This window comes from Prunus mume, linkage group LG3 (assembly GCF_029339155.1).
Source record: "Prunus mume cultivar Tortuosa linkage group LG3, ASM2933915v1, whole genome shotgun sequence".
NCBI lineage: Eukaryota > Viridiplantae > Streptophyta > Magnoliopsida > Rosales > Rosaceae > Prunus > Prunus mume.
In genome coordinates, this window is record NC_142700.1 from 24399014 (window position 1) to 24411049 (window position 12036).

The following is a 12036-nucleotide window of genomic DNA, read 5'->3' on the forward strand; positions in this document are numbered from 1 at the left end:
AGGCTACCTTCCTTTGAGGGTCAAGGTTTAAGTCTCTTCAAGCACACTAAATTTCTTTTTTTTTAGGTTGAGGGTAACTTAATTGGTGATTAGTGATGGCTGGCGGGCGACGAATGACCAGTAGTGGTTGGCTGGCCGGGAGGGGGATTGTCGATGGTGGACATGTGGCATAGTGTTCTAGCCTTAGAAGGAGTGTCATTATGTGTAATTTTGATATTTTTTAATTACATTATTGTAAAATTAGGTTTTTTTAAAAAAATGAATAGTTAAATTTGGCATAATGGCATCATCTTTTTTGTAATTTTGAGGTTTTTTCAATGCATGATGGGATAGGTCAAATGTAGAGTTTATAGGAGTTTGTGTAAGAGTTCATAAATAGTTGATAAATGATGTATGAAATTAGAAAAGACATAATAGTTGGGGGGTTTTTTATGTACTTAACCCTATTACGTATGATACTTTGGGGGTTTTTATGTATAGACACATTTTAACTGTCTTTGTTCTCTTAAATAATTTTCGAACTAAACTATCAGACGTATTCTCATATCTTCAATTTGTAAATTCTTTTCTTCTTCTTCTGTTTTTTTTTTTTTTTTTTTTTTCTGAAAACGGTTTACAAGGCATCCTTCGTGTTATATTATTTTCTCTACCTCTTCTTCATTTGTGCTGTCATCTTTCTCCACCATACCTCATTTTTTACATTCTAGAATTAGATCTAATTTAATTTCGTAAAGTTGGTGCTTCATATCTTGGAGTGCACTCAGTCCAGTCAAATGAATAGAGATGAAGTTTGGGACCTTGCATTCTAGGGACACTATTTCCTTCAGACCACCCGTATAGTGGAGAAATAATTGTCTTGAAGATGTAGTGGGTCAAAGTTAAGGCTTGGATAAATGAAATGTGGGAACCCAGTTGCTATGTCATTCTGAAAATAGCTTCAGAAGACAAAATATTTTATTTTGTTTGCACCTTAAAACAGAGAAATCCAGAAACTTTAAAAGGCCCTAAATAGAGTTAATTGGGAGAAGAACATGATCCCAATGGAAAACCTCAAATGGTCCTGATTAGAGCCAAGGTTTACAAACCACCAATGATGTTCATTCAAAAGCAGAAGCTGCAGAACACAAACGAAAATCACTTTTTCTTTTTTCTTTTTAAGTAACCAAATTAAAAATTACATTACCATCACCATGACTGCTTCTGCTTTACAGATGATTAACATCTGGTGTTGTTTGTTGTAGTTAAGGCAACAACTGCATCTGAATTTGAAGAGAAAATTATTCACATACATCAGCCAGGGAAACAAGTTAAACATGACTAAAATGAATCCAAATATCTCATCAAATGTAATATTGCTGCCTATGAAAATCAGTTTTGGATGGATTAAACTCGATGTTGTCCTGCTAAATAAATTTATGCCCTCAACCCCTGCAGCATCTCAATTAGCAGTCAGAAGAAGGCTCGGCTACCGTAGAACACCCTCGATCCATCCTTCTTCTTATCAAGTTCTAAATTGTTGTTATGGTTAGGAATCACTTCGCCACGGTCTTCACATTCCGCTTTATCAAGATCCATTGGGAGCTTCATCTTTGCCAAAGACTCAGTAAACTGTTGCATGCTTCTCATGTACATGTCCACTATTTGTTGCTGCATTGCAGACTGCTCGGCGGCCTCCATGTTGATGTTCCCGAGTGGAGCCGAAAACACCTGACCATATTGACCAGAACCAACCGTCTTTTCCTTGCTGCTCTCCTCTTCCTTTCCTGAGAAATTTGCATCCTTTGTGTCTACAGCTTCTCTTCCCTTTCTTGAGGTTGGAGTGTCTGGACAAGCAGCAGAACCTTGATTAGCTGCTCCTGTGGTGACACAAGTGTTGATAGAATTCGACGTCTCAGCAGTCACACGATTCTTTTTCTCGATTGAATCAGCGGAGTTTCGATCATCACTCAAGCTTGTTGTGGTGGAACTTAAAAGCCAGAGTTGTGGATGCTCCCACTCCCATTAGGAGAAACAGGTTCACCCTGGATTCCCACATTTGAACTCACAGTCATTTCATAGTCATGATCAGCAGCAGGCTGAGGAGATGCACCGAGATGAAGAAACGAGCCAAGTCCTTGGGAACCAGGTCTCCAAGCACAGCCATGCCTTGTCAAGTTAAAATATTCAGACACCATTTGCTGACTCTCATTTACTACATCGATATCCGGGAATTCGATCCTCGAATACTCAACCGGGTCTAATACCACTTCTGATACTTTTCGATCAAGCAACACAACTTCTGAAGTTATGGATGAGTTAGCAGATGATTCGGATAACGAACTGGTGGAGGGTTTAATAGGCAAAGATGTGTTGAGAGAAAGACTCAATTTGACAGTTCCAGCTGGGGAATGGAAGAGATCAGTGGAAGACAGACTATAATCTTGAGTTACCTTTCCTTTGCCAATCACATGTGAAATTGGGACCAAAGTGAATCCCAAAAGCTGGTCTTCCATGTAGTTTCTGGCCCTGCTAAGCATCCAAATCTCACATTTGAGGACAGCATCGAGTTGAGTGATTTTCATCCTCAAGTTTTCGTTGAATTCGGGGTTCTTGCCACCTCCATTGATGATCCTAGTTGAGAGGGTCTCATCTGGATTGTAAGTGACAGAAAATTTTGCATAGACATCTTGATTTTCATAGATGCATATGTTGTGAATGTTCCTAGCATGATGAGCATAGATTTCAAGAATCCCTGAAAAGTGATCAGAATCACCATTTACATCACCTATTGTGTTCGAATTCAGGTTGTACCGGAACCCAGTTGTCTGATTGAATGATTCCATCAGATCAGAATATAGCTTCTTCCCCTTGAGGATATTCTAATATTTTCTGTTTGGTAAGCAATGTAAGAGGTTTAATGAGAGAGAGAGAGAGAGAGAGAGAGCACACCTATGCAGAAGCTGTAGTTTTCTCAGACAGCAGATTGACTAATAACAATACATTGGAGGCCTGCTTCTGCAACCATATTTCTGCAAATCTGTGGGTTCTAGAAGAAGTTTTAAAGGATCAATCTATAAATTAAGCAAAGCATTTTTCACAAGAAAAAGGTTGTGCCAATTGAGCCTTCAGAGAGAGAGAGAGAGAGTTACTGTGGAAATGTGGAGGTTGCTTAGTGGTGGGTATGATAGTAGGTGGGAATAAAGAGAAGAATGTAAATCGAAGAAAAAATTGATGATGTTATGGTTGTTTTTTAACCACTTTTTCCTCATGCACTTTCTTTTGGGGGTGGGTGAAGGATAGTGATTTTTGAAAGGGTTGCTTTGCTTGGCATTACAGCTTCCACTTCTAATGTATAACTTGCTCCACTCAGGGAATTGGAGGCCCCCACTTGGCCCCATGTTCATTATCAATCTCCCTACCTTTCTCACACTGAGATGCTCTCCAAAGTTATTAGACCATCTCTCTCTCTCTCTCTCTCTCTCTCTCTCTCTCTCTCCTGTGGCAAGAAAATGTCTCAACAATCCCATACCACAATGTGGTACAGATACATGTCATGATTTGGAAATAATCCCCTTTGGCCCTGCTCTATAAATTATAAATCTCTATTGTTGATATGAGCATGAATGAAGAGGAAAGCACTCAAAAAACACTCAGACATGGATTTTGCCATGTTCAACCATTAGCACTGACGGATAATTTCTGTGTGTTGACACATGTGGTCTCGTCAATAATCAGAAATCAATCATGCACAGTGACGGACCTGTGGTGCATTTCAAATTTGAAGGAACAGACAAGCCATAATCTGGCAGCTCCAGCTTATTAGTGGCATTCAATTTGAGCATTTATTTCTCACCACTTGCTCCGAAGATTTTTGTGTTCCTTAATAACTTGACTTCACATCGTTGAAAATGAAGTTCATATTTGTCCAAATAAGCTGCTATTTTGAATGATTGGTCTATGTGGACGTACATGTTCCACATGATGTAAGGCCAGGCCTCCAACCAATGGAAGAACTAAAGCCAATGATGTTGAACTTAGTGACTGATTGTGTGATTTAAAACCGGTGGCCATTTTCATGCAGTCTGGAGACTAAGGCCCGTTCAGTAACATTTCGGATTATGTTTTCTTAGAATATTTTCAAAGAATGAAAACAAGAAAATAAATTGCATTTTTAGGAAATGAAAATGCGTCTAGTAGATTAATTAGAAAACATCTTCAGAAAACAAAAATAATGAAAATGTGTCTAGTAGTATAATTTGAATTAATAATATGTGAGTTATTTTTATGAAAACGTTTCCGATGAGAATGAAAACAACTTTTTTCTGTTTTCTAGAAGTACACATGAACTTGTTAAAATGAAAACATTCTCAATGTTTTCTGTTTTTGAGCCACTGAAAGTGTTTTTGCCTTATTTTTGTTCTCTGAAAATGAAAACAACCCCTTAAAACGTTACCGAAGAGGCCCTAAGTCCGCCACAAAATACAATAAAGCAACATCTGGTAGACCCACAGAGGTGCAAGCCTCACCGAAAAATGAATTGAAGATACTAGAATTTGCCCCTCTACTTATTCCTACCAAGTGTTCGATTAAATGCCTCAAACAAGATTTTTTGTTGTTGTTGTGTGAGACCTTGAATATTTACCTTAGGTTATTGGGCTCAATATCATGATTATGTAGGAGAAAACGATTTGTCAATTGAAGCTCCACATCCAAAGTAAAGAATTTTAGAAGCTTTTGAAGAATTTTGAAGTTGCAGAACAGAGTCGACGAAGAAGACTACTCAGAATGGTTGTAGTCACAATCCCGTGCTTCTCAACTTTAATTCCTTTTCAAAATGGCCACTAGCAAGGATATATGTCAAATTTTAACTAGACCAACTTCAAAAATTCTTTAAAATTCATATGTATTCCAAATAATTCACCGAAAATTACCCCGAACTCGCAACCACATGTACTTTTATCTCGTGACCTCCAAATCACATGTAATTTTGGTTAGATTAATTGGTATTGATTTTGGTTAGATTAATGGATGATTTCATATGAATTTTCATAAACTAATTGTGTAATTGACATGGAATTTGTTCATATTTGATATGAATTTTAGTAAACTAATTGTGTAAAATGAATTTTGTGCATATTAGTTTATATACAAAATAGACTATATATAGTCAATTAGTCTTAGACGTAAAACTCTTATTTATTTTAATTATGAATAACATTAGTATTAAGCCTAAACCAAAATCACTATGTTTGACAGTCTCAAAGCGTGGCAAGTCAAGGTACCACTGATATGGCTCAACAGGCAGACCCCTCTCCAAAATGCTTCATACAATCAATACATGTCATGTATTGTCCATATATCCCGCATTAGATCACATTCCTTTGTTATTGTCAGTAGTTCAGACAATATATTGACTGTAAAGTCATGTGTACCTGTTGTGGAGATCATCGAAACGCTCTTCCCTTTGGCCTCCCCCTATCAACTCTCCCACCTGGAAATGAAAAATTAAAACATAAACGTGCGTGTGCACCTGCAAATTAAGAGATGCAAAATGTTAAAGTACACAACAGAGTGTGGAGCAGGAACTCAAAGATAGTTAGAACAGTGGCTGCCACTGTCTCAGAATCATCAGTGAGCCTCATGTAGAATGCTTTGATATCTTTACAAAGCCGATTTATGGTGTTTATCTATAGACTTTTTAGGAGCTATGGCCCCTGAACTTTGTATCAATTTGAGCTTTAGTCTTTCAACTTTCAAAATGGCTTCCACAGTCCCTCAATTCCACTTTCGTTTGTAACAAAAATCTTGGAGTAACTTTTGTTACTTTTTTCTGTCAAAGTGAGGGGCAAATTGGTCCTTTTAAGTGTTTAGTCATTTTTTTGTTTTCTTAATTAATATAAATTTAAAAATTAAACAATTAAGAAAAAGAAAAGAAAGTAAATCCAAAAATTATTGGTTAACCAGTTTCATATATTAGATTATTCAAGAATTACGTGGCTTTTCTTTCCCCTTATGCCTCCCACTCCCCCACTGTCTCTCTGTCCCTCTTTCTGCACACTCTCTTCCTTTCTCCCCAATCCGACTTGGAGAAATTATACAATGATACGGTATTACCACGTCATAATCCAACTTTGAAAATTACCCTACATAAAATCATCAATCTTTGAATAAAAAGACTCTAAAACATGGACAACTTCATAGTAGTGATCTGAAAATTACCCTACATAAAATCATCAATCTTTGAATGAAAATCAAAGAAAAGTGTTCTGTGAAAATAATTTTAAAACTTAAAGGGTATTCGTGTAATTCTGAAAAAACTCAAGGAGTGTTATTGTAAATAACTCAATCTGAAATAAAAAATTATATAAATTCTACGGTCAAATTAACTATCAAGTACCCTCAAGATCTAATATTCTTCAACGTATTAAAGATTGTAAACCCACGACACGCTTGTAAGACAATTTGGAATGCGTAACAGCAAAACAATCGAAACTTGACTTGCAGAGAAGCAGAACGAGAGACCGTTAAACTGAAACTTTTCTTTTTTGTTTTGGTTAAATGTAATCTGAACAATTTTTAAGAATACAGAGACCAGTCAGTCATTATTTCACAGCGTCTTTTTTTTTTTTTTTTTCTTTTCTCTTTTTTTCCTTTTTCCTTCCCTTTGATGGTACATTATTTCACATAGTTACGGCAAATACAGTCTTAACCCAAAAGAAAAAAGGTCATGGAATTACTGTACAGGAGATGGGGTGGGAGGGTTTCAATATCTGCCGTATAACGCAGTTGCACAAAGGGAATTACTTCCGGCCCAACCTTGCCAAATGCTGCTGATGTTTTGCTGCTGCAGCCTTATCAGCAGCTTCACGTTTAAGTGCCCGCTTCGCACGTCTCCCAGTTTTATCCATTGCAGCCTCTTTCTTCCTAGGCTCACGGGACGAACTAGCACCCGAGTCCTCTATGTTTGATCTGTGAACAGGCCTTGCTTCTTGACGCCCACCTCTCACATATCCATTATCTCCCCACCTTCGATTACCGATTCGGATACTCGATGAACTGCTGAAGTAAGCTTCATCCAGATCATCCTCCTCTTCGTCCTCATAGGGGTAATAATAATCATCAGGGTCATCATACACATCTTCACGTTCCTCCACAATCAGAGGCTCAAACCATTTTGCTCTAAGAAGTAAGCACACACTCTCCTCGAACATGTAGTCATGTATGCTGTCGAAGCATAAAAATGCCAAGGTAGTGCGTTAATACAACATATATATGCTTTCTTTCCTTAGGCATGTCAACCAATTACTGAAAAAATAGCATCTCCTAGAAAGTATTATGTGATTCCCTAACTAATTACTCAAAATAACTCTTACATGCAAAATGTCTTCCCCATCTCCCAGTGGGAGGTATTCTCATAAGTCATAACCATGTTTCTCCCTTTCTAAATATGCACATAAAGCGAAACAAGAGGACTTCAAATACCTGCCATCAAGTGAACGATGGACATTCAGGAACTCAAATGGATGCTTGCATTGAGGGCAGGTGGGTTTTTGGCTGTATGTCACCCAACGAAGAATGCAGGTTGCACTGCACATAACGAAAATGAAAAATCATGAATACCACAGCCAATGGCGTTGCTTATAACAAATAAAAAGTACAGGGTGTGTCAGGCTCTCATTCTATTTTATTTTTCATGCGATAACTCAGAAAGAGTATAGTCAAGAGCTAAAACTAATGCTATGGCTTTGCAGCAAACAACAGGAGTCCAGCACAACACCCATGATGCGCATATAAATAGTTTCAATAAAATCAACAAGGGTTAAGCTAATTATGTTTGATTTGTGAACAGGCCTTGCTCCCCATGCACATATAGGTTCACCTACTGTCTAGTTTGCCCATACCACAATTGTCAGAAAATCCGATGAACTTGTGTTTCTAGACCCCTTAATTTTTACAACACTACCAATCAAGTCTACATTGAGGAGTAGTTACTTTAACTGTGTAACCCACAGGAAATACAATATAAAGAATCTTTATATGAGTCACATATCCATTGTATATATTGTCAAAAATAATATTCTACATACTAAAAACACCCATGATATCATCTATAGTCAATCTTTCATAATGAAATTTGATAAACCTCATGATATTTATATCAAATAGACACCAATAAACACTAATAACGTTTGACTTCACAGATGCAACATTAATAACCTAATGATAAAGGGAAATCAAGTGGAAATAGTAATCAGAAAAAGAGAAATAAGGGATAATTGATTTCATAACTTAACACGTGTTGTGGATAAGAAAAACTTATCAAATCAGGGGAAATAGAGAACCTAGGGTACTCAGTCCTTGGACAAAAAGGAAAGGTCAGAAAACTTGATGGTTGACGTAAATTGTAAGATTGACTGCTCAAATGAGCACTCATTCTCAATATCATCAACTACCACCTAGAAAGGATAATGCATGCTTTATAATGTCTCAACTGCAAAACACTCTCCAGATTAAATTGATAAAGTAGCATGGAACAGACATACCTCTCTTTTAGACTATGCTCTCAAAATGCAATAAAGAAGCAATGGAATTTATCTAGTTACTCCCGAACAGTGCAGCACAATGTGCGCACATTAGCATATAAGAAATAAGTCATCCTTAAAACAAAAGAAAAATGAGCAAATGTGTCAATAGAAGGATAAAAGCCGTTCAGAACATGAGAACAAGTCCCTAACATTTTATTCAGAAACTTAAAAAACAGAATAGGTTGGTAGCTTCTCATGGATTTTACCCGAAAAAAATAATGCAAATTTACAAATAAAACCCACTGAGTTTGGAACTTTAAAAAAACATAATAGGTTGGTAGCTTCTGGCTTTTCATACATTAACCCACAAACTTGTATTGCTGTTGCATGTGCACCTTAAACAACTGAGGATTTTTCGCCTTCGCATCAGTACAAGAGATGCTAGCCAGTTAAGTTGCCTTATCTCAGGAAACAAGTGTTCAGATCACAGCCTTTGACGACATTGCTCACAATTCTTGATGAGAGAATGAATTATCAGACCATTTGAGGCTATGAATTATTATATAAAATGTTTACAACAACCACCAAACTATGAAATTTTAGAAGCCTGGTCAGCCTACCCCAGAAAAAACAAAAGGTGGCCGTTTTTAGATAACCAAATCAAAGGAGAGGCATATAGCCAAAGAGGCTATTGAAACCAGAGAAGTTGTACAAAGGCACACCAAATGAGTAAAAGACCAAAGCATCATTACAGATACACAGAACAGTTATAGCACCAAATGCATAAACCACAACTATGATACCGAGCGAAAAGCAGCAGACCAATACTTTGAATTTAGGAAACGCAAGATTTAAATAGAAAAGAGACTGATAAGACAAACCAGTAGGCATGCTCGCAACCTTTTACAAGAGCAGTTTCTTGAAGCACAATCTCATCCAAGCATATTGCACACACCCCACCATGATTCCCACATCTCTTTTCAACGTTGTCTGTGTTGCTCTGCATTTCCCCCTGAAAATTTTTAAATCCCCAATTTAACAAATTTAATGAAAACCCAAAACTCCAATGAAAGCAAACAGTTCGCATCAGAGCGTGGAATCATATACTAACCTTCTATAATTACCCAAATATCAATTCAAATATTTCAAAACGAATGTGATTTTATGGTTTTGTGATGTTTGGTTGCTGAGAAAACGCGTAGAAAAGTAAAACAAGGAACCCAAGTATTCAATATTGGATTTCAATTGCTTCACAGCCAAGATATCAAACCCAGAATTTGACACAGTCAAAATTGTGGCATTTGGCAGCGTGCAAAATGCAGGAAAACACAGAAAGAGAGTAATTCCCGAAAGTCCAATTCACCCCCAACAAAATTTTCTTTGACCTCAGTTTCCCGGTAAACAATCACAGGGTTACGATTAAAAAAAACGCAGAAAAATAAATAAATCGATCAAAAAAATGAACTAGATCTGGTCCGATGGAAGAACAAGAAGAAAGAACACAGGAGAGAAGAAGCACCTGATGTTGCTGGGTGGATAAATTGTTGAGATCGCTGAGTAGCTGATCCTGACCGTCCATGTTGATGACTGAAGTCATGGTGATTAGAATTGATAAAAATGTTCTAAGTGATCTAGCTTAAATTATATGCTGCCTGAAAAACTGAAGAAAATTTATATACGTAATAATATTTTTGTATAAATATATATCTATATAATATGCAGATGCTGGAGAATTATTCTGATTCTTCTATCCTACATAGTCAATAATACTACAGAGAAAAGGGAGAGAGAGAGAGAGAGGCCCTCGTTTGGGGATGAAAGCCCTAGGAAGAAAGAGAGGGAGAGGGTTGTGGATGACATAAATAGAATTTGTTTTTTATTTATTTTTAAAAATAAATAAATAATTGAATTTCAATATTCCGACGTTTTGGGACTGTGGACTTGTGGTGGTGTATAAGGTTAGCTGACAGTTGGGCTTGTGGTGAGATGTGGGGGTGTAATATTTCGACACGTGGCCTTTCGGCTACATTTTTCCAACTCTTTTTTTCTCTAGATAATATATTCTTGTAATATTCCTTCTACTGTGAAAGAAAATTCTTCAGTCTTCCGCTCCATCGGTGCACGCGGCTTCACAACCGTTGGATTCCGTGTAAAAGTGAATAACCAATACTAGCTAAATTCTCTGGTATCAAAATATAGAAAAGAAGTCCAAATGTGATCTCTAGTCATAAGGCTAAATATAGTTCACGACTATAAAGTTAGTCTTCTAAAATATTAATGTTTTAAAGAATAGTGTATGGCTAAATTTCTCCATCTTCAGTCATGCAAGACTATATTTTAGGGTCCTTCATATTTTATTATTTTGAAAAAAACTATGATACAACACTCATACATTCCACAAGTATGTATTGTTTAATTTAATTAAACTACTTTTTAGAGACAATATTCCATATATGACATGTATACGTTGATAACATTTAAAAAGGCTACTTTAAAAAAATTTATCCTAACGGCTAGCTGACGTTATCGATGATATCAGGGCACTTTTAATATTGGCTATTGGATATGTCATTTGCACGAGATGTTTCGCGCTTTCTTGCCCACACTTGATAATTTCTCTTCTTGAAAAGCACATGCATGAGACCCACAAAAAATTTTGGCCTATGCCAAAGTTGGGCTATACTTGGTTTGGTTGGAGAGCTAAGGTCATCTCCAGGCATAGAGCTAAATGTAGTCCAGAGCTAAAAATTTAGTCCCCCAAAATATTAATTTTTAAAGAATAATGCAGGGCTAAATTTGTCCATCTCCAGCCCTGCATGGCTATATTTTAGGTCCTTCATATTTTATTATTTTGAGAAAAACTATTATACAACACTCATACATTCCACAACTATATATTATTTAATTTAATTAAACTACTATTTATATATATATAACAAAATTAAAGTCAACAAAGGCAATTTAAAAAAAATGGAAGGGTTTCAAGGGTCTGACCTTCAACGGTCATGACCCATAATTTTTTATATTTTTTTAAACAATACCAAACATTTAAAAATGTGAAGACCAAAAGAAAAAGGGAGCTTTAGTTTTAAAACACAATATAGTTTATTAATTTGGAAGATAAGAATACAATTTCATCTAATTAGCATAAGGCCAAAGACCAAATGTAGTACCTAATTTTACAAAAATATCATTAAAAAATATCAAAATTACACACAATGTCACTCCTTCTAAGGTAAGCATACTATGCCACATGTCCATATCTAGCCAACCACCACCGTCGGAATCCCGCCACCTGCCACCACCACCGCCCGTCGCCGGCCTTCCACCGTCTGCAGGGGACCAACTCCATTGCCCTTTATTCACCTTTAAAAAAACAGATTTTGTGTCATTGAATGGACTCGAACCTTGACCCTCAAAGGAGGAAGGCTCACTCACAAACCACTACACCAAACTTGATTTTATAATACTTATTCAATTATACAATATTTATATAAACAATCAACGGTTTTTTAAAAAAAATAAAAATAAA

The 12036-nt window shown here is 36.5% G+C and overlaps 2 protein-coding genes across 2 annotated transcripts; both read right to left on the bottom strand.

Annotated features, from left to right (window-relative positions):
* Positions 1–1115: 1115 nt before the first annotated feature.
* Positions 1116–3181, bottom strand: LOC103327112 (uncharacterized). Its single transcript, XM_008229399.3, is given in 2 exon segments — positions 1116–1970; positions 1973–3181. Coding segments are annotated over 2 exon segments (1371 nt in total). The 5' UTR covers positions 2823–3181; the 3' UTR covers positions 1116–1449.
* Positions 3182–6503: 3322 nt separating this feature from the next.
* On the bottom strand, positions 6504–10340 carry LOC103327113 (uncharacterized). The gene is made up of 4 exons (XM_008229400.3): positions 10024–10340; positions 9386–9516; positions 7462–7566; positions 6504–7203 (listed from the first exon to the last, which is right to left on the bottom strand). The coding sequence occupies exons 1-4, from the start codon at positions 10099–10101 to the stop codon at positions 6780–6782; spliced, it is 738 nt and encodes a 245-aa protein (XP_008227622.2). The 5' UTR covers positions 10102–10340; the 3' UTR covers positions 6504–6779.
* Positions 10341–12036: the final 1696 nt, after the last annotated feature.